General features: G+C 28.4%; 1 protein-coding gene across 1 annotated transcript in view; it reads right to left on the bottom strand.

Annotated features, from left to right (window-relative positions):
• LOC113370938 (transmembrane and TPR repeat-containing protein CG4050-like) overlaps nucleotides 1-25,598 on the bottom strand; it is a 146,397-nt gene that overhangs the window by 14,767 nt on the left and 106,032 nt on the right. The window contains exons 7-10 of the mRNA XM_026611607.1: nucleotides 21,721-21,836; nucleotides 16,617-16,647; nucleotides 10,795-10,812; nucleotides 5,352-5,475 (exon numbers count right to left, since the gene is read on the bottom strand). Coding sequence (XP_026467392.1) covers nucleotides 5,352-5,475; nucleotides 10,795-10,812; nucleotides 16,617-16,647; nucleotides 21,721-21,836 — 289 coding nt within the window. The remainder of the gene's footprint in view (nucleotides 1-5,351; nucleotides 5,476-10,794; nucleotides 10,813-16,616; nucleotides 16,648-21,720; nucleotides 21,837-25,598) is intronic.

Raw genomic sequence — 25,598 nt, 5'->3', positions numbered from 1 at the left:
TGAGCATTTTGTGGGCGTTCAAGATTCGTTTCTTAAAAATTGCAAACTTAAAGCTAAAAACACATGAATTTTATTTAAAGCTTTATCAATAACAACTAGAACCTAATTCCCCGATGGTCAATACATTTTTCAAAATAAACAACTCTACGTATAAGTACAACCCCCCACGATGACTACGCATTTCTTTATCTGTATATCAGAACCTTCTGCGTATACACTTTTTCAACTTTCTTTAAATTCTTTTTTATTCAAAGTACTTAGATGTTCGAGCGTATTCGTGTAGGCTATCAATCAAGATTGTAATTGCGCGTCTTAAGGGAAAACACTTTCAGTGCTTCCACTTGCGTAAAAAGAAATGACTGGAGCGCTCACATTCATTACCGATGAAAGACTTAGCTTTTAATAGACCGGGAAATGCTTAGATCAGGACCTGATCTAATGGATATTGCGATGAGATTGATTTTTGTAAGAAAAAAACTTATAAATAATGAATACTTAGCAAAGTGCAAGCGCACCCCCTACGTGTATGAGGAAGATAAACAGTTGTGTAATTTAAGTGGCCCGGATAAAATAGAAATGTTATGGTAAAACTATGTTACGGATCTATATTCCTACGAGTTGGTAGTAATGAACTGTCAAAAAACTTTGAATTTGCTGAGCGATCATACACTTCACATATAAAACCTAACCTACAAAATGTGCAAAAGTGAAATACCAACTTTATCATAAGTGCAACTTTATAGATTTAGATGTTAGATTTTATATGTAAAATGCCTGATTTCACAGCGAATACATAGGTTTTTGACAAATCGTTACTACCAACTCATACGAAGATAGACCCGTAACAAAGCATTACTATAACATTTCTATTTTATTCGAGAATTGGCCCCTAAAATGAATGAGAATAATTATTTTATTTAAACTTATTTAGTTTTGATCACTATAATTTTCTATGCAATTAATTCATCATCCAAATAACCCATTTCAAGATACTACCTTAACTTTATTATTATTATTACTATAGTTATGGTTATTAACGAATATATGCAATACCTTGAATAATTATAATACTTAGTCAATTTGTTGTGTTTTAGTTAGTAGATTTTTCATCCTACTTGTCAGAATAATAATATTTTTATTGTCCATCAATTTATACATTTTTAGTTAATCAAGTAAAAATTTAAGTATTACCTTATACTATTACCTTAGTGGAGTAAAAAAATCTTTCATATAAAATTATTTAAAAAGTCTTACGCTATGGAATAGCTTTATCTTAAAAAGTTTTAATATGCATTTAAATAGAAAATGAAAAATAAAATAAATTGAATCATCATAATAAGAGTTTGCATGCAATTTATTAGACAATTCAATTCTTGGCTTTACTAATATTTACCTTTAGAAAAAATGATAGTGTAATCTCTCTCATATTATAATTATAGAAAAATTAATTTAGATTATTTTATTCAGAACAACTAAAAATATTTTATCTATTTTAATTTTTTATGCTTGTTGTGGTAGAAGCTACATATATCACATATCCAAATAGTGCAAATTTTATTCGTCAGAAAATAAATTTAAAAATGCCTCAAATGAACATAACAATTTAAAACTACCTAGCTCAAAAATATATGTATATTAATTCTTTTATTATTTTTTATTGCGGTATACTTATTTTCCTAGACATAATGAAATAATTGTAAAATTGTTTTGATTAATTCTATGTAGGCTTTCAATTTTGCTTTTGTGAAATATCAAACTTTTGCATTTGTAATACTTCGTCCCTGTTTTTCCACTGATGATGTGATGTCGTGCGTCAGAAAATCAAAAGAAAAAGAAATTAAGTGAGGCACAAATGCTACTTGGCAATGTTTCTAGCAAAGAAAAGTGTTATTAAAGTTTCACTCTGTTTTTCACAAAGAAAATAGATTTTCCTACGTTATTTCGAATTGGGATATGAAAATAATAATAATTTATGGTAAGAGCAAATTGTAATCATATTATTTGATAAGGCGTTGAAAGGCTTTAAGGCTTTATCAAAAAGTGTAATAATTTAGCCGTGGATTTGCTAATAGATCAAGAGATTTTCTCAAGAATAATAAGTTATCCATCAATTGCTAAAAATTTTTTTTGCTCAAATATTGATAGTAAGGCTTTTTATATTATTGTGTTCTGAATTCACAAAAATACGCATTTAAAAATACTGTCTCAAACTAAGAAAATAGAACTACCTGAAACACTGAATTTTATTTATTATCAAATATTTTAGGGTATCGCCAAAGTGTTATTCCAATATTAATTGAACTGAATGACCCAATATTTTGCTTCAGAAATATTACATATTGCTTTTCATATTGTAGTTTAACAAAATAATCGTAGATCTTCATTTAATTACCCTCTAATACATCTGTATGATAGATAAAAAAATCTATTTATAAAGTTTTAAATAAAATCACAAAGTTACATTACAGAATCTGCAAAAATCTGTTTCTATATACTCTCATCAGCTAGTATTACCAATATCTAGTTTTATAATAAAATAATAAGATCGCATTGATATACGAAACTTTGAATTTAAAAGACATATGAGACTTTTGCCCAGAATAGAAACGGCTTCTCTAGAAAAATAATGCATCAAAGCTTTGTATGAAAATACTCGAAACGCAATCCGATATTGGAATAAAACAAAGAGACGAGATGGAAAAATGGAGAAAACCTTCGGAAAAGGAATCACAGATAAAATGCAATAGTATAATATATTGAAAAATATATTTATCGGACGACTGAAACATTATACTCGTGTCGTTCCATTTCGTATGACGTTTATGGACTCCCGTTGACCCGATTTCTCGGAAATGAAAATATATTATGCAAATGTTATTATGTGAAAAATATAAGGATTTGCGTTTGAAATACATGGAAATGATATGTTGTTTTGGTAGACAAGGATTTGATATTTTCTTCACAAAAACAAAACATTCAGTAAGAAAAATATTGTTAAATGTGATTCAATTGAAAATGCTACCTTAAATATAAATTTTGATTCATAAGTCTAAATGGTAATTTACTACTAATAGACCCATACAAAGTTGACCAAATAGCGTTAGCATTTTAGTGATAAATTTCACAATTAACATGAAGAATTACTTAATATAAGTACTATGCAAAAATTTCTATTATTTGCAATGCATACAAAATTAAGTGTAGAACAAGCCTATTTAATTCTAATTTGAGGTTTGAAAAATTATATAAATTTATTGCAGTTATTGTTAATGATATAAAATCGTATTACGTAGTTTTAGTTAATTATTTTGATTTAAATTCATGCCACGTTTATATGCAAAAAAGTTTACTAATATGTTACATCCGCAAAAAATCATCATTTTAAAGTATTGAAGTTTACGCAGATATACACTACATTTATTTTTCCCAGCTGATTTTTATCATAAAAATGATTATTATCTTTGTGAATACCAAATTTAAAGAACCTTATTTGGATATTTTGCGAAAAACTAGTTCAAACCAATATTCCCTGATTTTAGTATGATATTTAGATTCTCTAAAAAATATATTTTAGTCCATTATTTTAAATAGGACGATATGTATGTCGCGCAGTCGCTTTTCTCGTTGTGAAGGGAGTGGTCATTTTTCAAAGAGAATTGCTCTATATTTCTACGTTTTCTTATTTATTTAAGAAAATTTATATTTATGTAAATTAATTAAAAAAAACATAAATTTCAATATAATTCAATAATAGTGTGCAATTTAAAGTGGTTTCCGAAAATATTATTAACTTCCCGTATGGTAATTAAGTAAAGAGCCGAAAATCGTAAAAGAAAACTTTTGCATTTTTCGATGTTTTAAAGGTCTCTGAACATTTTGGCATACCTCAGAAAAAATGAATGTGTGTGTGTGTGTTCACGTTTTCGGGCACACGGATCAACCGATTTGAATTATTCAAAAAACATTCGATTCCTATTCACAGGGAAATGTGCTGATTAGTTTTTGGCAAAGGCAGGTCCCGCCGTTACGGAGATAAAGAGCAAAAAAAGCAGGAAATAGAAATCGTGTTTTTGAGAGAACGGAGCATCCGATTTGAATGATCAAAAAAACATTCAATTAGTAATGATTGGGAGAAGTGGTTATTAATTTTTGGCAGAGGCAGGCCTAGCCATTTGAAAAATACAGAGCTAAAAATACTAAAAATGGCAGTTTTTGAGAGAAATAAGCGTTCGATTTTTTTTGTACATCAAAAATAATTCAGATTTCAATTTTAATTTTGGCTAAAGTTTTAAAGCTCACTTATATACTTTAAATGAATATTTTTTGACCATGTGATTCTGTTCATATAATTCTTATAAATTTTAGACAATGTTATAGTATTTATAGTAATCTATTTGAAAACATTTAATATTCCTCGAACATTAATCATTATTATTATTAACTGTTTTATTTTAATTGTAATTTATTTTGGTTAAAAAGCTATTTTTTCAAAAATTATATCGCTTAAATCACCATCTTTGGTCTAGAGTTGGAAGATGATACGATGATACAAAGTGCCCCCTGTAGATTTATCATCTCTATAACGATTATTCAATGGGTAGTTATTACTAGCTATCCATATTTTGTTCTTACATCAGTAAAGTTCATATTCTCGCAAGCGTATTTTTATTTAATTTGTTCCATATACAAAAAGAAAGTAGAGAGATACAAAACAGTAGTTGTGTTTAATATTTATAAAATTTGTTCATGTGAAATATTTGGCAATAAAATTTGCATCTACATATATTATGCGCTCGCCCGTAGGTAAGCGGTTAAGAGCGACGGGACCTGAATGAGAGGTTCCGGGTTCGATACCCACTTCGAGCAGCCTATTGTCAGGCAGCAATGACAACGATTTTCACTTGGAAATATAGATAGCAATATGTTTCCAAGTGAAAATAGCCCTTGCCCGGCATTGCTGCACCAATAAAAAGTCAGCCTCATTAGATTATTTCTAATAACAAAAATCATCAAATATGGATGGATTCACCATTGGGTTACCATCTAAAAATACGAAGCAAAGAGAAGTTTCAGCTCAACCACTCATAGGACGAAAGGTTCTGATTGCTGTTAAAAATATATATATAAAAAAAAACATATATTATATTATAGAATATCTATAGCAACCCTAAGACATAATAACCAAAAATGTTTCATCATTTGTCTACTTTTACATACGAAACATCAAAAAACTTCACACATAACAAATCAATATTTCATCACTTTCCACTAAATATGGAATTGAATTCGATTTCGCACCCTCATAAATAGTTCTATAAACGCCATATAATTATAAATTTATTAACACTTACTTGGTGAAGACGGGTAGCTGAGAGCCCATAACTTGCAGTCGTGCCAGTAGCAGTACGGCGGTGCTGGCGGTCAGCACCCCCAACCGGCGCGATGCTTCCGTTGACCAAGGCAGCGCGTTCGACACTCGGCTCGGTGAGTTTTTTATGCCGGCGCTCGTTGCGCTGCCCGTGCTGATGCCGAGCAGAGCGCGTGCGAGCCCGGGCAGTTCGTTGACGCGCATCTGGAACAAAACATTGTTTTATTTAAAGATATGAGATTATAAAAATTATCATGAATATTTAAAAACTTGATAAAATTTAGTAATATTCTTTGGTGTTGGTTGATTAAGTATCGAAAATCACAAATTTCCTTGTTAAACTAGTCCAAACATATCAAGATTAAAAGAAGTTGGTTATTTGCCAGGAAATAAAAAAATCTGTTATGAAAACGAATTACTATAATATAAAACCTAAACCAATAATAATCTCAATTTGGTCATATGAGATTGAATATTGAAATGAGAGCGATTCATGAATTAATAAAAAAAGAAGTCAAAAATATTATGATAAACTACTATGTCATCCAAATCAATATTTAAATGAACTAAACCAAAAATTGCCGACACGAATGCAAAAAATAAGTGGGGCGCATGGCATCGTGCCTTAAGGCAAATTGCTGGAACTTCCCGTACCAAAACTTCTTTTTTTTAAAAAGATTAACATTTTTGGAAAAAATTTACTCTGAAAAATTAGATTTTTGAGAAAATATAAATTTTTGACAAAAATTTACTTTTTTTGAAAAAAAGACTTTTGAAAAAAAGTGTATTTTGAAATATTTTGAAAATTCTGAACTTTTTTTCAAAGCAATCATACTGCTTTAACTGCATAGGGACAAAATATCGAAGCGCGTAAGCGCCGAGCCGCAGTCTAACAGATAAGCATTGGTGCGGAACCCATAGGAATGTAAACAAAATTTATACTTATTGTTAAAATCACTATAAAATATCTGATAATTTGATGTGCATATGCCTAATGATCATTTTTGACCGCCAGGTGGCATTTTTTTACTTTTTTTTTACTAGATCTCCAAAACCGCTAGACCTGCCTTCATCAAAATTTGATCAGTTCTTCATCTTGTTATTACAAGTAAAATGTTTTTTGAATTATTCAAATCGGACGCTCCATTCTCTTAAAACCTGAGTACCGTTTCTGGCATTTTTTACCCCATATCTTCGGTACGGCTAGACCTACCTTCGCCAAAAACTAATCAGCACGTCTCCTTATCGATACGAGTCGAATGTTTTTTGAATTATTCAAATCGCTCTATCCGTGTTCCCAAAATCGTCGACAAAAATTTGTATCCGAACACACATACACACACGCACACACACACATACATCCATTTTTTTAAGGTATGCTAAAATATTCAGAAATCTCTGAAACGTAAAGATATATAAAAAATTTCATTTTCGATTTTTTTTTGCCATTACTATAACTTACCCTATGGGAAGTTAAAAATAGTCATTCGATTGAACTGAAAAAAGGAAGGATCACATTGCAGATAAACTCCTCAAAGCCATAAAGACTAACACATAGTTTAATCATATAATGTTTATTTTGATACCAAATTTATTTCTAATACTAAAATATTGAGTACTATCCATTTACTTTCATTAGTTGAGTTCGCAATAGATGAAAAATATCTTTGTGTTACCAGATATATTATATCGATGTGAAAATACCAATAAATAATCAATCTGCACAGTTATTGATCACTTTGTCTGTCAAGAAAAAGACAGTTAATGGGCATTTGATAGGTTTTTCTAGATTTAGCATTTGTTTGCACTCGCCTATCTCATATTCTCTTTATGTTGGAATATAACAAATTCGATAAAAATAGTAATGATCAGAAGCAGCATGTAACGACTTGAGTCATTAATTGGTAAAGATAATATATCCAGTTAGGTATTTGTAAATTATATAAAAATTTCGATTGCGAGGTTACTTTCGTGAACACATTCATTAATATATTTCATTATAACTATGAATACTAAAATTCTTACTCTAAGTATTGGAAGCTGAGTATTAATGAAACTTCGAAAAACAGAACACTTTTTAAAGTTTACACTATGAATAAATTGAAAAAAAAGTGACAAATCAACATATATTTCTGGATTTCAATTATTAAAATACTAGTGTATGTGCGATTGCCAAAATATAGATTTTTAATATATATTTATATTAAAATATTATACAACAAGAGATTTGCATAACTAAAATCTTGAAGCTATAGAATTCAAACATTTTAAAATATATCTTTTTATAGTTACGTATTTCCTAGTCAAGGAAGTACAGTCTGCAATATTCAGATGTTTCACTTCTATTCATTACGGAAAAAGTAATTTATAAACCAGAAAACTTTAATAACAACGAGAATAAAATAACATTTGCTATTCTTAAACTTTTCTACCTACACTATTGATTCAGCAATCCAAACTAAAATTGTAGCACTCGATAAAATCTTCTCAAGATCAATAGAAATAGAAATGTGAACTCTTTTGCTCGCACTCAGTACTTCCTATTTCCGAATGAAGATAACTTGAGTATTTTAAATCGCTTCGAAAAACTTCCCTATCTGGCCAACTATTACGTGCGTTACTTTGCTGAAAGCAATGCGAGTCAAAAATACATTTAATTTTGAACAAAGTTTTATCAACTGTCACCGCGTCGGTGAAGTTTTACATCCCAGGATAAAGTTTAGGCGGCGGCGTCTGGTGGAGCGAATATAATTTGTTGATCTCAGGACTTAGATGTTAAAATTAAAATTAATTGCTCTATTTGCACATCATTTTATTAAACGTGAAATTTAATTTAATAAGATATTATTTTGTTTACCAATCCTTTTGTAACTTTGGTAGATTTATATTAGTAAAATATAAAGGATTCTGGAATTCAATACAGAATTTTCGGGATACGATGCCTCAATGTTTTTGATGATAAATAAAATATTTGAGTAAAATATGTTCTAAAATTTTATACTTAAGCTTAAAAAGAAATTTGATGTTGTTTGAAATCCACAGCAACTTTTATTTAATTTTCAATCAGTATATTCTACATATCTTCCAACAAATCAGATTATAAAAATAATAGGCATAATAGGCATATAAAAATAATAGGCATAAAAAACTTCATAATTAATGGGAAAACCTATTTTAACACAATTTTAATATGTACTATTATTGTAATACATATACTGAAAACTTAAGTATTCACGTATCGTCATCTATAAAGATGAGAAAATTGTTGATAGAGATCTCTATATATTTTTATCGAAACTTTCGAAATTCATTATGACTAATAACGAATAACAAATAATAACTATAAATTATAATATTGCTAAGAATGAACATTTTTTGACTGTAAATGATACAAGTCGTTTCTCAAATATTATTCTCATTATACCATCATATATATTCAAATTAAAAACTTTACTTATTTTTAGGAGCTAATTTTATAGCTAAATTAGTGCTTAGTAAGAAAAGCATCTTATATCTTATATATATATATATATATATATATATATTAATATCTTCTAAAATATTCCTCAAATGTAAGCCATTCCTCATGGCAGTTTTCCTACGATTAATCGATCGGAGTAAATATTTGCTCGTATTATAAAATCTGTATTTTTACGAAAACTCCATTAGCCGACTTGTGCAAATATTTATTTTATTGAAACGAAGTTCTGTATATTGGGAATAAGGAATGAATTATTTCGCAGGAGAAATTAATAGATGTAAAAGAAAACTGGGAAAATTTTACTTAGTTAGGTAAAGGAAATCCGGTGCGGGATGATATAATGTTTAGCACGTGTTTTTTATTACAAAATTATTTAATTATTATTTGAAATGATTTCAATTTTTTATAATTTAGCTAATATTCATTATATTAATGAAATTCTAAAATAAGTGTACAAAATCAATTATTATAAAATTAGCTTTTCGAATACTTTCTTACTTTTAAAATTTCGTAAGAAATTATAATTGAATATTAAAGTGAATTATCTCTACTAACAATATATTAGATATATAATAGAATTGAATCCTAATAAAATATAATCTTAAAATGCAAAATCTTGCGAACGATCTATTTAGATTGAAAAAGTAATTTCACTTCTATTGAAATGAAGTTAAAAGTATTTTATTCAGCGGAATCGCTTCTGGAAAAAGGAGAGTTTCAAATTGCATCAGACAAAATCCAAAATTATATAGGATTTAAATATTGAAATTCTTAACTCGTTTTTTCTAAAACATTTTTAATTTTTTTTGTCATGATGTCGTAATATATTATGAGAGTTTTAAAGATGAGATTTTCCAAGATTTTACTTTGTCTTTTAAAAACCGAGGCCAAAATGCATTTTTCGTTCGCCTTGATCATCGCAATTTTTCAGTTCATGCTTAAAGCATGAAATATATGCATTTATATATATTTACATAGGAATGAATTATTTGGAAGGTAATTTATGCGGCGAGCATATGGAATACATTATACATTCCTCATAATAATATTTTTATTCTAACATTTTTATTTGCCAGTTATTCAGCTGGCTCTGAAATCAACATACATGGTAATAATGCGATATGGTAATAATTTTGTTAGATATCATTGGCCTATAAATAATGGAAAGTATTCTTAATTTTTAAAAAATAACATTAAACATATTATAATACATCAATATTACGCGATGGGACGCGTAAGGGGATTAAAATCATAACTTGATAGTTCAATTCAATCAATTTGCTATGAATTAATCAATCTAATAATAAACCTGATAGTTCTGATCTAATAAAAATTTATAATGAAGTAATACCAATAATTTTTTTGCGTATTGTCGATCAATATAAACACTATTTTTGAAGACAATATGCTGGTTTTTATGCCTTTAAAGAGTTTATCTTCAATGAGACATCTTTTTTATATTAGTGTAAAATTGACGATTTATTTAAAATCGTAAGGCAATTTTTTATATCTTCGAGTAGAAAGTTTCTCACTCAACTCGCCTAAATATTTGTGTGGGTGACCTGGTAAATTTTTATAGTATTTTTTACTTTTTTCTTTTATTACCAAATAATAACTACAGTAATTTCGAATCGGGATATTGAAATTTAGGAATATATAATTAATTTTAAAATCTAAGATAAATTGATGAAAAACAAACTGTCTATGTTTTTTAAAGACATACGTTTGCAAAGGAACGATCTCAATAGTGCTTTTTATACTTTTTGTATTGGTGCATAAGGTCATAAGTCATAGTATAGGGTTCGATCAAGGCTTTGGATCTATTATAAGAAATAAGTAAATACTAATTGTTAGCTAATACCAAATTTTATACTTTGAAGTGTGCTTTTGATTTTAAAAATTACAATTATGTATTTATTGGTACTAAAGATAGTAGCACATATACTATTACCAAACGATTTTTCTTCCGCCTCCTTATTTATACTCCATTATGCAACTCGTGAATATATTAAGAAAACAACATCATGTCAGCTATAGCATTTCCTATCCATACCAAAACAGAGCACACAAGCAATTCGGCATCTCGTAAACACATTTGCATACGAATGCTGCGGTACTTTAGAAACAGACATTTACATATATACCCGTTAGAAATGACGCAGTCGCAGGGATAGGTATATTCTATATATTATTCTATATATTATACGTATTGCAGCCACTGTACACCTTTTATCATCGTGACCCGTACTTCATTTCCTGCATCGGAACGTCGCATCGGCCGTCGACATAAATCTACAAAAGCCAGCGACCGGTTTCAACCCCCAAAGCTTTGCTCCACCGCCCCCCACGAAGAGAGAAACTCTGAGAGCCGCGAACACTCGACTTGTTGTAATTGAATCATCCCCCGCCATTGTACTGCACAATAATAACACACATACACCCTCGTTTTCATATCATAACCCTTCAAGACTACGAGCCGATGAATATTCTGCTGAAGACGATTTTGCACCAGTTCCATTTCTTGTCACATTGTCGTAAATGACACTTACAATTATGTATTCAAAGTATGACTAAATGAAAATTATTGCTGGTGTTATATAGTACATTCTTGTCATATTTTTTCAATTATTTTAGAAAATGCATTCATTTTTTGAAAAATTTATACTTGACACAAAACCACGAGTTTGGTACGTGTTTATAGTGTCGATGCATAAAAAGTAAAAATATATTATCAGAAATAAATCTTGTGCGAAACATAAACAATACTAGTAATAAAACGTATGTAGAAATTCATTCAATTAGATATACAGACTGTCCTAGAATTCAAAGTGAAGTCGAAACGGGGTGATAGTATTAATAGTAACTGTCATGGAAAAAAAATATACAAAAAACAATTTGAAAAATTAAGAGCCTTTAAATGCTATCTAAAGCTTTAATAAAACATCATTTTCAGCTTATTATACATTTTTAGCTTATTGCAGTTAATTTTTTTAATGTTTGACCATTTAAACTTTTGAATCGTAACCGTAAATAACATTTCTAGGACCACAGTCAAAAATAAGGGCACAATTTTCCACTGCCCCAAAAATTTCCTTGAATTCTAAATTTATTATTAAGAATTTATGTTAATGATATTAAAAATATTTTTTGAACTGTGAATTTATTATTTTGAAACTTAATGCGCTTTTAAAAATCCGTCTTTGAGATAAATTCCCAGATTTACAGTATTATAAAATGGTAAGATACTTGATAGTGTCATAACAAAAAACAACGAGTGAAAAAATAAATACTTAGATATATCACAATATCATTTAATGTTTTAATAAATCAATTCAAATGTTTTTGTGCCGTACATTGATTTTACGTGTAATCAATTTTTTTAATCTTAATCCTTAACCACAGATCCTATCCTGTGAAAACGCTAAGTCATAGAATTTGACATTAAAATGGAAAATCTATTAGAATAGATTTTTACACCAATAAAGAAAGTCTATAATAGTATTGAATCATTTCAAACGAAAGTGAATTAGTTATGAAAAGCATTTGTATACTTGGATTAAGCAATCCTACTTTTGCTGATACGAAATTATGAGTATTAAATTAATATTTAAAATTATAATTTTAAAATTATATATATGCTGTTTTTTTTAGCTACTATGTTTGCTATAACTGATAAATAATTAACATTTAGTAACAATAATGAACAATGACATAAATTTAAATAAAAACCGTACTAAATATCGGTTAGAATTTTCAATAAAATGATATCCGTAGTATGTTGATTTAATATAAAATAAAAGCAAATAATAATAATAATAAAATTAATAAGTAAAATAAATAAAATTTCTGAATAATAAAAATAATACTAGAAAAACAATAAAGTAGAATAAAAACAATAAGTTATATGCTGATATTAAATTATATTATTTAGCCAGAAAAGAGGAGAATTTCAAGATGCATGAGATTTCTGTAACTTTTTTCTCGTCATATATATTGTTATTAATAAAGATTTTTTATCATAATTTTTATGTGCAAAATCTACTATATGTTGTAAGTGTCGTAGAGAAGAATCGTAAAAAATGTTTTTAAGAATGTTGCGTAAAAAAAACAATTTCCACGAGTATGGAATGATGTTTGCTCTAAATTGCAAGGAATATAGCGGGAAATTGTTTTTTTGCAGAGTGATATTTTATATAGCTCTTCAATTATTGTGTTTTAAGCTTATTGATTAAAACGAAAAAGTAAAATACTCGCCAACTCTCATATTATCCCATATATTACTTCGTACTAGGTGTCGTACTACGTCAAAACCCATTGGCAGAAATCCATTCCTCGTGTTCCCAAAACATGAAATGAAATAAGCACGTATCTCGGGAGATGTATCAGGATGTATTCGGCTAACGAAAACCACGCAGTAAACAATCGCATATGGTTCTTATTGCCGGCAAGCATGGCGAATAATGTTTTTTTTTTGTTGGAATCTTATAAAAACTGTATAACACTTGATATCGTTGGCTGGTTCTATTTTACCCCAGCAGTATCGAATTGTTATGGATCTATTTGGAGAGTGAAATAAAATAGTACAGATGATGATTGTCAAGTAAATTTTTTGTTTAGAAATTCAAACCAACCAATTTCAAACCAAGGTTTTGAATAGAAATTCAAACTCGTCATTTGAGAAATTCCAAAAGTGAGAATTTTAACTTTGCAATTCAGTTTATATGAATCTTATAAATATTAGGTTGTCAAATATCTCCCTTCCGCCTTTTTGTGTTATAAACCAAGAGCAAAAAAGCGGAAGGGAGATATTTGACAACCTAATATTAGACAATGTTACAGTATTTATATTAATCTAATTTATTTGAAAACATTTAATATTACTCTAATATTTCACCACTAGTTATATTTGTATTTGATTTTATTTCATGACTATATTCTGAAAATTTTCTAAACAATTTATTACCGGTGCAAATAGTTCGCCTCACAATTTTGCTATTTTCGTATATTGCACTTAATAAGTAGATTGTAAAAATAAATAGTAATCATACATAAAAATGTAAATAGGTAATTATACATACAAATTTAATACATTTATTCGAATATTATTAAATGACTACTACCAAATGTTTGTTCGCACGGTTGCTATACCACAGCTTCAACTTCCTACATTGTAACTACTTTTCTCTATCTCAGTATAACAATATACCATTCTCGGATTCCGGAATTCAATCGATTCTAATATCCACGGATGCATTTCTGCGAATTTCCAATATTTCGGTACTGGCGAATAAATACCCCGTAAGCTTTTACAGAGCGCAGCACGTAGTGACACGTACTTTACGATTATTATTATGGCTTTGTGAACTCTCTATCACGGGAACCCGCAAGCCATGCTTGCGAATGCTAGACGTGGCGCCTGTGAACAATATTTCGAGTTTTATTTTATTTAAAATTGTTTTTTTTTTCTTTATGTACGCTTCAAATATATTTTCAAACGCCATATGCAACCGCAGAGCGCAAGATATAATAACCAGCTAATATTTCCAGGGAAACAGTTGATGCCAAAACTGATTATAACTGAATGATACTTTTTCAAGATTAGCGGTCGAGAAACCGGGGTAAATGGGGGTGAAAATACAATTTTTAGGTGTAAAAAACATATATTTTCAATTGCTATTTACTGTATTTGCTACATAGTTTTCCCTATGGTAATCTCTCTTCACCATGGGGTAATATAAACTTAGACAAAAATATTTCGGATAAAACATTCTCCGACCGCTGTTCTAGATTTTTCACGAAATCTTATTCACTTCTTGTTTCAAGATGTATAATTTTTAACAATGATTTGTTTAACAACAGAATATTAAGCTCGGCTTCATTTAAATATTTACTTTCCTCTTTTATTTATTGCTGAGTATATGAATTATATTTATATTTATCAATTTTTTTTGACAATTTTCATGATTTGTTTTCATGGTAAATACTATAGTCTTATAGATCATACTAAAATATGACGGCCCTACGACAAGTCGTTTAATTTTTAAAATCTCTGTAATTTGGAAAAAAGAGTTAAACTTTTCGTCCACATTTAAGCTCATACTACTGAATCGATTTAAAAAATCGAAAACTGTTCCAAAGATATTAATTGGGAATGATAATGATTAGTTTTAGGTGAAAATCTACCGAGCCGTTTCCTTGTAATTAACTGTTGAAAAAAATTAAGCCGATTTTTATGGAACTTTTTTTTGCGATATATATTATGGTCTTATAGAACTTACATGAATTTTATTGTATATTTTAACCAGCTAATATTTTGAATAAAATAAAATTTTTAACGCCAAAGCTGATAATACCTGTTTATATGTAACTGATATTTTAGAGATTTCATTTTAATTAGACATTTTTTCATAAATATCTGTGGATATGAGTATTTTTATGTTATTTTGCTACGTTGTATATTTTATTAATTAAAATCGCAAGCCGTGCTGAAAAATGATATACGTATCCTTTGTGAATACTCTTCGATATTTCCTCTTATTTTAACTTGATTTTCTTTATATATTTTCATAAAATACATTTTCAAACGACGTATGGAAACGCGGAAAACAAAATATTGCTGATGTTATTTACTGCAACGTATAACGATTTTATTTTTGTATTACAATTATTGTGATGTGATATTTTTTCATAGTTTTCAACACATAGTTTTTTTTTCATTTTTGATAAAAATTGAGATATTTATTATCAGTATTAATAATTTTACGATTACGGCTAGCTAAAAAGCAGATGTAAATTACGTATTGTTATAAATTTTATATAGAAAAATTGCTTGACCATCAGATTGATTTATTTTATTCTTCAAATAGATACGTTCATTAAAAATTTAAGAAATATTATCAGGAACCATAAGAATATATAAAATAATTAATATATAAAAAGAAAATAAATTATTATTTTATAGATTTTCGCATAAAAAACCGCGGAATCACAATGTTTAAACGTTTCTGTATAAGTAATTTTTAATAGATGATTTTACATTTTTTTTTGCTAGATTATATAAATTCTTATCGATGTAAAATATTAAGAAGTGCTCAATTGATTGATTCTACTTTATACAATTTTATTACGCTATTTCGAGAACGTATTGTTAAAATAGTATTTGTTATAACGGAATACACTTTCAGATAACGTCTTTTCACACAACGTCAGATTTTTTATTTACAATTACAGGTTTTGATTATGTTGAAAACTTATGCAGAAAAGATATACCATATATCCACAAGCCTAATTTTTTGTTAAATTAAGTTTAATATGCATTTGCATATACTATAATCAAGTTCATTATGCAATATGCATGTACACATCGAGTACTTACTAATATTTGTTATATTCACTAAATATCATGTATAATAAGTTGTTACTTTTTAATGAACTTAGCATAATATTTTTGCTTTCCATCAATACAAAGTAACTTAGAATGAATTTAAAAACTGTGGTTTTAATAAAATCTTAATTAGAGACGAGCCGCCAGAAATTTGTTGTTAAATTGATTAAGTACGCTATACATAAACTTAACAACTGAAATCTAACGCATTTCCCATTTTATTTTATACTATTTCAACCAGTTCAATGCAATTGTGTCTACACCAATAAAAAATTATTTATTTGTTCATACATTCAAAAGTAAGCAATAACAAATAATAATTTAGTTCTTGTCAAGCCTATTCATAGTAAAAAAAATTAAGGAAAAGTGATTAAATGGTATACTTAGTAGTAGCACAACGTCCACTTCAGTAAGCTTTTGAATTATTTTTTTCAACTGCTTTTACTTCAACAACTATTCAGAATTATAAGCTTAAGACTAAACCTAATTTTTCATAAGAGGCATTCCTTTGGTTAAACATTCTACATGTGGCGATTCTATCACGTATATATTTATCAGTTATTAATGTAACATACGAACATTAAATAAAATAGTCGTTTTAAAGCTCTCCATTATAAATTTTCAGTAAATAAAACAATTAAGAACATTTCCGCCAGCCCTTCCACTTGCCTCACTCTTCCTCACAAGATCGTGAGATGGGGCCACGCAATAATAATAATAATCTCTCCGGCAACATCTCCCCGGATTCGTCCCGGAGCAGAATCCAGCGTGCGAATCAATGTTGCGGCACAGCGCCGCCTATGGATTTGTTATTACGCTTTGTTCGCTCAGTCAGTGAATTGGGGCATAAATAATCGGGTTTTGAATATGCACATACACACAAATCGAAGCCCCGGCACGCATTATTCCATCTATATTATCAAGTGAATAATTGACTGTCATCATGTATAGAAATAGTGGAATTATCTAACTGATAAACGGGACCAACACTGTCTTATGGATTATAAATGGATCCCAGCATCAACAAATTAATTTTTTTTTTATAAAATCACAATCTACGAAGGTATTTACTAATTTTAGTGTTCATTATTAAGGTTACCATATTTGTTTAAGTCAAAACCGAGATGGCAATTTTTAGTTACACTAACTCCGGACGAAGGGGGGAAGATTTTTTTGCTAAATATCTCAAATATGATTAAAATAACAAATACTATTTGAAGATACAATAAAAACAGTACCTCAATTACAGTACTATTCAGAATCAATTAATTAATTGTTATAGAGCGTTAAAATGTCACTAAAGTAGAACATATTAGATTTGAGATTGATAATGGATAAGACTAAATTCAACAAAGTAAAACCTTATATGCTTATGAGCTAACAAGTCTAGAGAAAAATGTTCTTCTAACTCATTAAAGCTGTTAATTCTTTTTTCTAGGCCTTCTTTGTATTTTAATATAAATCTTCTGATTTTCTCTGCCGCTGTATACATATTTGCTCTTGATAAATTAGCTAATTTGGAATATTTTTAGGTCTCTCTAATATTTGTTTGAGGATAAAACTATATACAATATTAGTTAAAAAACCTGAATTGCTTACGAACTTACTAAGTCTGAAAAAATGCTTTTTTAATTCGTCAAAGCTGAAGTCTTTTTTGTTGTCTTTCTTTGTATTTTGTTGCAAATCTTTTGATTTTCTCAGTCACTACATACATATTTGTCTCTTAGTAAATTAGCTAATTTGGAATATATTTAGGTCCCTCTAACATTTGTTTGAATATTGACAAAATGCTGCAAGGATTAATAGAACCTAACGTGAAAATTAAAAATCTAGCACCTAATTGGACTTCACTGGGTTGTAAACATTCGCGGCTTTTGTTCAAAATGTTAATTAATTTTAATAATCAAACCACTTCTCATAGTTCTTTAATATTTTATGGTGTTCATTTTGACTATCAACTGTATCACCATGCAAACTTTTATCAAAATCACAGACAAGTAAACTTGATGTTCTCCTTGTTAGAAAATTTCAATATACTTCGACAATATAGAAGGGTGTTGAAAGTTAGCTTTTGTTCTTATATCATTATGTACATTGTAGAAAAATTGAAATAAATGATGTTTTTTTAACTTGTATTACGAAATATCACCATACAGACATCTGCTAGAAACAAACGCAATAACTATTTAATAATTATATAATTAATTTATCACTCATCATTCTCCAAATATGAATTATTGCAAATTCCATCACATTGTGTCTATAATTATAGTAATTATTAATATATGCAATTATAATAATCATTATTGTAAATTCCATCACAATATATCATATTTATCAACACTTTAGTGTACATGTTATCCAAAAGCTTTTATTAATTAAATTTCGAAAATATTTGTATTTCATTATACAGTTATATTTTTTTTTTTTTTAAAAAATAGGGCATATTTTTAAGAGCAAATTATTTTATGAAAGTTTTTATTAACATATTTAAAAAAATATTTTTATTCCATTATCCAGAAATCCACATTTTATGATTGAAAATATTATATAAAGATGAAATGAGAAGATTTTATCAATTATAACCGATCAGCAAAAGCAAATCTCTGAAGACACCAACTATAAACGAAGAATTAAATGCAAAACCGTTTCTTTGCAAAGTAAACAATATAACCGAAAAAGCTTGCTCAAAGTCCTCGCAAATAAGTGAAGATTATTCATTCAATGTAATCAATGTTTTAATCATGAATTTGCATTTTGCCTCCACCGAAAATCTTTTAATAATCCTAAAGGGGCATTATACATTTATCGGTATGGTAATTTTTAAGGTCGGAAATGTTTAACGTAAATAAATATTTTGAGGATGAGAACATTTTGAAATCTCGAGACGAAATTGGTAATGGATTGTTTTTTACAAATCATAAAATTAATTAAAGCTAATTAATAGACACTTTAATACAATTGATATTGATCTCTGATGACTTTTGGTTTAAATATTTGAATATTTTATTCGATATCTCTATATAAGCTTTTAATATTGAAATTATTGTATCATAGTACAAACAATATAATATACAATATCGAATCTTGGTATGAATGATTATCTAAATGTTATAAATAATTTAGTTTTCCTTTACCACCTAACACTGCCCATTTATGCATTATTTGTCAAACTTACCGCAAACTCGATCAACAAAACGAGATTGCAAATGCATGAATCAGAAATTCAAGAATTATAAAATCATTTCAAATGCATAGAACTTTTTTAATAAAATATAAAACTAGCGACATAACTGAATTGTATTCTTCAGACCACAACTTGTTTCCAGTTTTATAAAGTCGGAGACAATAAATATTCAAATGTATCTGCTTGACATGAGTTCTGTGCAAAAATAATTGCAATTAGTCGATGGAGAAAGAAAATAAATGGAAGTGAAGTAATAAAGTTGTGAATAATTGTATTCTCTGGAAGTAGAGAAGAAAAAGTTCTTATTAAAATTACAAAAAGAATGGTGACATATAGGATCATTTCTCGCATAGAGCAGAACTTAAATGTAACCCGACAAGTTTAATGAGTTTTTAAAATATTATTTCTTATGATACATTACAATACTTATAAAGTACTCAAAATCAGCATTATTTTATTCAATTTGTAATTACAAAAAATGCAAATAATTTAAATGGACTATACCTTCCGTTGCTTCAAATATTGAATTAGAAGTAATTTCCTCAACGAATGAGAAATTAAATTTCACGACAGAATCCATTTCCAGACGAATGTAGGTATTTCCGATTATCGATGCATGTTGGGAATAATAATGAATTACTATACCTGGAGCCGTAAATTTTCTTGCACACAATTAAACTATTTATTTACCTTGGAACTGTAATTGCGCATTTTCGTATAAATTCGCTTGACAGGTGGCGGAAAATTAATCTTATAATGAATTATTAGATGTATAATTTATGGTAGTATTATATTGCAGCAGTAAAATTTGCACGATGTAGTGGTACTATTGAGTCATTTATATGCTTGTGTTTGATGTTGTGGAAATTGTAAGTTTATATATACAAGAGTTATTCTTTTCAATGTCGAGTAGATTAGGTTGCAGTAAAAATTTTGAAATTAAGATAAATTCATACTAAGGGATATAAGTATAAAATAGACACATTGTGAAAGAAATATGCTTCAACTTTTTATATAATATAAAATGGAAATTTGAGAAAATAAACGTTTTTTTCTATAAAAGCCAAGAATAAATTGATTGAATGGTTAGACCTTAAGAATTATAAGATAGTTATTCTAATGGTCAAAGTAGAAAACTGGTGTTATAAATGATACATATTACATGAATTTCTTATTATTAAATTTAATAAATTTAGGGCGTCTATAGACTTCAAATTTATAGATAATGCTCTTAGAATTACTTTAGATAATTCAGCAAACCGTCATTGCATATAATATATTTTATAGCTAATTTACTTCGTAATTGATTATTTTCACCATCATACTTTTCTTTATTATTTACATAATCTGAAGAAATTTTATATTATTTAAGTATATACCTTACCATTATGAAACCATTAGTTTTCACAGAAACGTTATACATTTATAGAATTACAAAATAAAGTTGCGCGGGGCACAAAAGTCCAATTTGAACTTTAAACCAAACCAATTTTATCACAACAAACGCATATCAAGCAAACAACTATCTGACTATATTCAGTGAAACTGCAATCTAATTCATCATTGTAGAAAAAATTTGTCACCTGGTCCTTTTATTCCATAGGCAGGATAAAATGGGACGGTCTGGGGGCAAAAAGGTCCAGAGTCTTATTTTTAATTTTAAAAGAATTTTACTAAATAATAGCTACATTATTCAATCAATGCAAAATATATTTTTTTGGTTACATATTTTACAGAGGAAAGACTGTATAAAACCTTGATTTGGTATTTCGTCAGAAATATTTATCAGCTACATTGGAATTGCTCTTATTTATTTTAACCCTTGTGAAATTGTTTTTTTAACTTAATTTACTTTTTTATTTACTATTTTTTATTGTCTACATTTTTGCCAGGGTAAAGGTTCAGTTGCTCCTTTTCACCCCATTCACGTGTATGCTCTGATAAAGTTTATATAAAAAACAACTTTTGAATCTAACTTAAAATTAACAATAACTCTTATAAAACATTTATATAACGTATACTAAAAATTTGTATTTAGGTTTCGTAAACTAAACAACAGTGCTAAGTGTTGATGATTTTATCTTTTTTCATTATACTGAAAACCTTTTCAGTTTAGAAGAACGATGTTTCATATATGCACCTACAAAGATCAATATTCTTTTTGCTGCTATCACCTTTAAAATAAATCAAAGTAAAATAATAAAAAGCATCAAAGAAAATTTCGACGTGGCAGCTTGAACATATATGAACGTTGATACAGAGACAAATAAAATGAAATAGATAACGTTTCTACTTTCTACCTTCTGAACTACGAATACTTCGTACACCGCACAGACTCCGGTAATTGTAATCCCTTGCTCTTTGCAGAGCATCGCTGCGGCCACTGACGCCACCGACATGGCAAGGGAACGCCAACCTGAAACAATTAAAAAAAAACTGTCTGTAATTGAAAATAATTGAGTAGCACGTAGAAATTAAAATTCAGTTTAAATTGTAAGAACATATGTAAAATTTGTTGCATTAACTACTAATTCAAATTTAATTGAAAAAATCGAAAATTGGTACTAACAAGGAAAAACTCAGGTTTACTCCTCTGGGATTTTGATGAAACTTCCCATGCTGATAGAGTTGATAGTCAAACCGAACATCTTGAAATATCATAGGCCTATGAGAGTACATTCAGCTATGTAGTATTACAGGTATATATTATTTGACTGCGTGAGAAGGATCGCTATCCTGCGATAGCACCTTCTTAGATGTTATGTGATATTTTGTAGTAAATCATTGAAGATTTTTTTTGAGACGCTTTGGTGGTGAAGGCTTGAGCAGATCACACGCTAATTTCGTTTGGATGACGACTTAGACGAATTTTGTATCTGGAGCAGTAAAGACTAATTTCTTCTTCTACATTTCGAATTCTGAGATCTTGATGTATCAACCAAATGGGAACGTCCTTTAGAGCGTTCACGATTTCTTTCAAAATTTTATTCTGGAACCTTTGTAGAATAGTTATGTTCGATTTACTGGCCGCACCCCATAGTTGTAGGCCGTAGGACCATATTGGTTTAATAATTGTCTTGTATATTAGAAGTTTATTTGCATTGTGACTTGTGACATTAATAATTATTAACTCATTTCATATATTTGTCGGTATGATCATATCATTTTCTTAGCACTTATCTTTATTTATTACTAAAATACTAATAATATAATAATAATAAATAAAACTGATCTAGATTACTTAATGATTCATAGACGATATTTTTTAAATTCAATTTAATAAGTATAGTTTACACATGTATAGTTTTATATAACTATAAATCACAATTCCATTTAACATTTCGAAATAATATTCAAGTGTCTTAAGAAGTTCTTGGAGGAATCTGAAGCATTTCTAATCTTTTCTGATCTCCCTTTTACGCTCTTAGTTATATTATACCGTATTTATATTAAAGACGTTTCAAAGAGTTCAGTAATTTGAAGTGTCAGGTTTATAGAGAAGGTATCGAGGAAAGAATTTTCTCTTGGGTAATTTTATAATATATATATATATATATATATATATATATACATATATATATATATATATATGCTGCCAAACTCTGCTAAAATAGTACACTTTTTGACGAAGGACCAGATATAATTAGTGGCTCTATGAGACCGATTAAAGATAAGATGATACGATGTTAAAGATTGATAGATGATATATGTTTGAATGTTTAGTTAAAACTAATGGTGCTTGCTGATTTTTCATTATTTTATATAATTTTTCTGATTGGTTTATTTTTGGTTGCAAGCGACTTACCCGTCGGATCATTTAAACCTATCATTTAAATAGATCAAGTTCATCTGAACTTCTTAGAAAGACATATTTATATTGGAGAGACTTGTCATGGACAGGATGCATTATCATATAAGGGATTATTTTATACTACAAAATAGTTCAATAAACGATATTAGGTTTTATTATTGCTATCCTGTATGAAGGGTATTACAATATATTTTATAATTTTATTAGACCAGTTTCGTAGCTTATTTTTTAATTATTTAATAATTTATTTTCTTGTAAGTGATATAAGGCAATAATTTTTATACTTTCTACTAATCTCGCACCATTTCTAATGCATCGCAAATATGATGCCAAAATTTTTGCAGCCTCTTTTGGGAATCGGACTTAAGTCCGATACATAAAAATTCGCTTTATTATGCATTTCAATAAACTAGTATATCAGTATTAGAATAAACATTACAGATACATAATAATATTACAGATACTTCATTCATTGACTGAATTGTAATTAGATTAACCTATCTCGCTTTTTACCAATTCATTGAAGCACACGTTGCTTATTTGGTAACATGAGTTACTCACTTGATATTTTTGTATATATAATGAATTTTTCACATGTTCTATGATATCCAAAAATATTATCCTAACCTAGCAGAGAGTTCACATCCAAATTCAATAAATTATTGAATAGTATGAAGTCAAATTTTATCGACAATATTATCTACATCGTCAAATTTATCCAATTCAAATCAAATTAAGCGGTAATATTAATGTGTAAGCGGCAATATTAGTCTGTATATGAAAAAACAATCAATAAAAATTATCTACTTTTTTTTCAATTTTACCCATTTTTCTCTAATTCCCAATATCTGTATACTTCCATTTAACACCTGAAAATAAGGGTCATGCTGGCATTAGTTTGTGTATAAAAATATATTTCCGCCTTAACAATTTCAATAAACTACTACTGCATCAGTGCAAAGTCAAACAGTGCCATTAGAGTAATCTCTCCAGGCTTCGCTTCGGAAATAATGACAAATCTATCAAAGTGCACGGAATCTCCTTCGCCCGCCGGCTTGGTATGAGGCGGCATGAGACGCTTGTAGTGTCTTACTCGCGTTCCTTAATGCAACGTTGACGGATATAGAGAATAGAGCGCGCGCTGGAGCAAGAGAAATGTCACATCCTGTTAAGAGTTTCCTATACACAACGGTCGCAAAAACGATCAAAAATACGTGACAAAAGAAAAACGATAGAAACACATCACGTTGCTTGTACAACAGGAACGCATTAAGTATCGAGATAAAAGCGTTATATACTGCCTTTATGCTACATGGAAATGAGATGTACTATTATAATGTAGCAGTAGTTTTGCTAACTTCAGAAGAAGAAATCTCAATCTTTGATATGTTGATCGCCATGTCAGTCATATGCGTTTGACGCTAGAAAGTTCTGCATGAGCCATTTCGTAGAAAGAGAAAAATAGTTTCAATATAGGGCTTTGTCAGCCATATGCGTGTGACATCAAAAATAGTAGTTTTTCAAAAATTCTGGTAAAATTTTTTTTTCTGGACGTAGTTGATTTTATGCCAGTATATATGAGAAACAGAAATAGATGGAATAAGATACGAACGAATCTTATAACTAATATAGTCTAACTACGCCAATCACCTTTATGAAATAATAATTCAAATAACGTTAACTCATCTGAAAAAGTTAAATTTTCAGAAAATTTCACTAACAAAAAGATCATGCCTAATAAATATAAATTATACATCATTTTCATCAATACTGGTAGATTTCTTTCAGTTTATATTATAAAACAGTAGATTTTTATACCAGCATTTATGATTTCATTTTCGTTTGTAAATAATGAGAAATTTGCCACAGCAATGCGTGGCACGGTGTACTAATTAAATTAATTAAATTTATATAATGATAAATAAAGAAGAATATAACATTTTACTGCTCCTAATTTTCAAGTATCTAATTTATTTTATTAACTAATTAACAACCTACCTAATTATATATCAATGTAAAATCAAATAGTCAATATGAAGTATAATTAGTTACTAATTAGTCAAGGCATACGAAATTCATCAGGTGATTTAATATATTTATGATAATGGCCAAAATATATGTTCATATTCATATAATGAATCCTAATTAATGAAGAATAAATATATTTTTACCAAACCATTAAAATTATCAGTTGTCAAACTCAAATTAAAAATGATTATAATGAAAATAGTGGTCTGTGGTTTAAAATGATCCTTTAAAATAAACTTATTGATATTAGAAAGTTGCGATTTTGATTATTACAATATTTGCTTTAAAACATATTAATATTAATTTGCACTCATATTTCTCATTAATCAATTTTGAATT

This window comes from Ctenocephalides felis, unplaced genomic scaffold (assembly GCF_003426905.1).
Source record: "Ctenocephalides felis isolate EL2017-DRISC unplaced genomic scaffold, ASM342690v1 CF-g0.4_SCAFFOLD_01492, whole genome shotgun sequence".
Taxonomy (NCBI): domain Eukaryota; kingdom Metazoa; phylum Arthropoda; class Insecta; order Siphonaptera; family Pulicidae; genus Ctenocephalides; species Ctenocephalides felis.
Note: the sequence above shows the minus strand (reverse complement) of the source record. Positions and strands in the feature narration are given on the sequence as shown.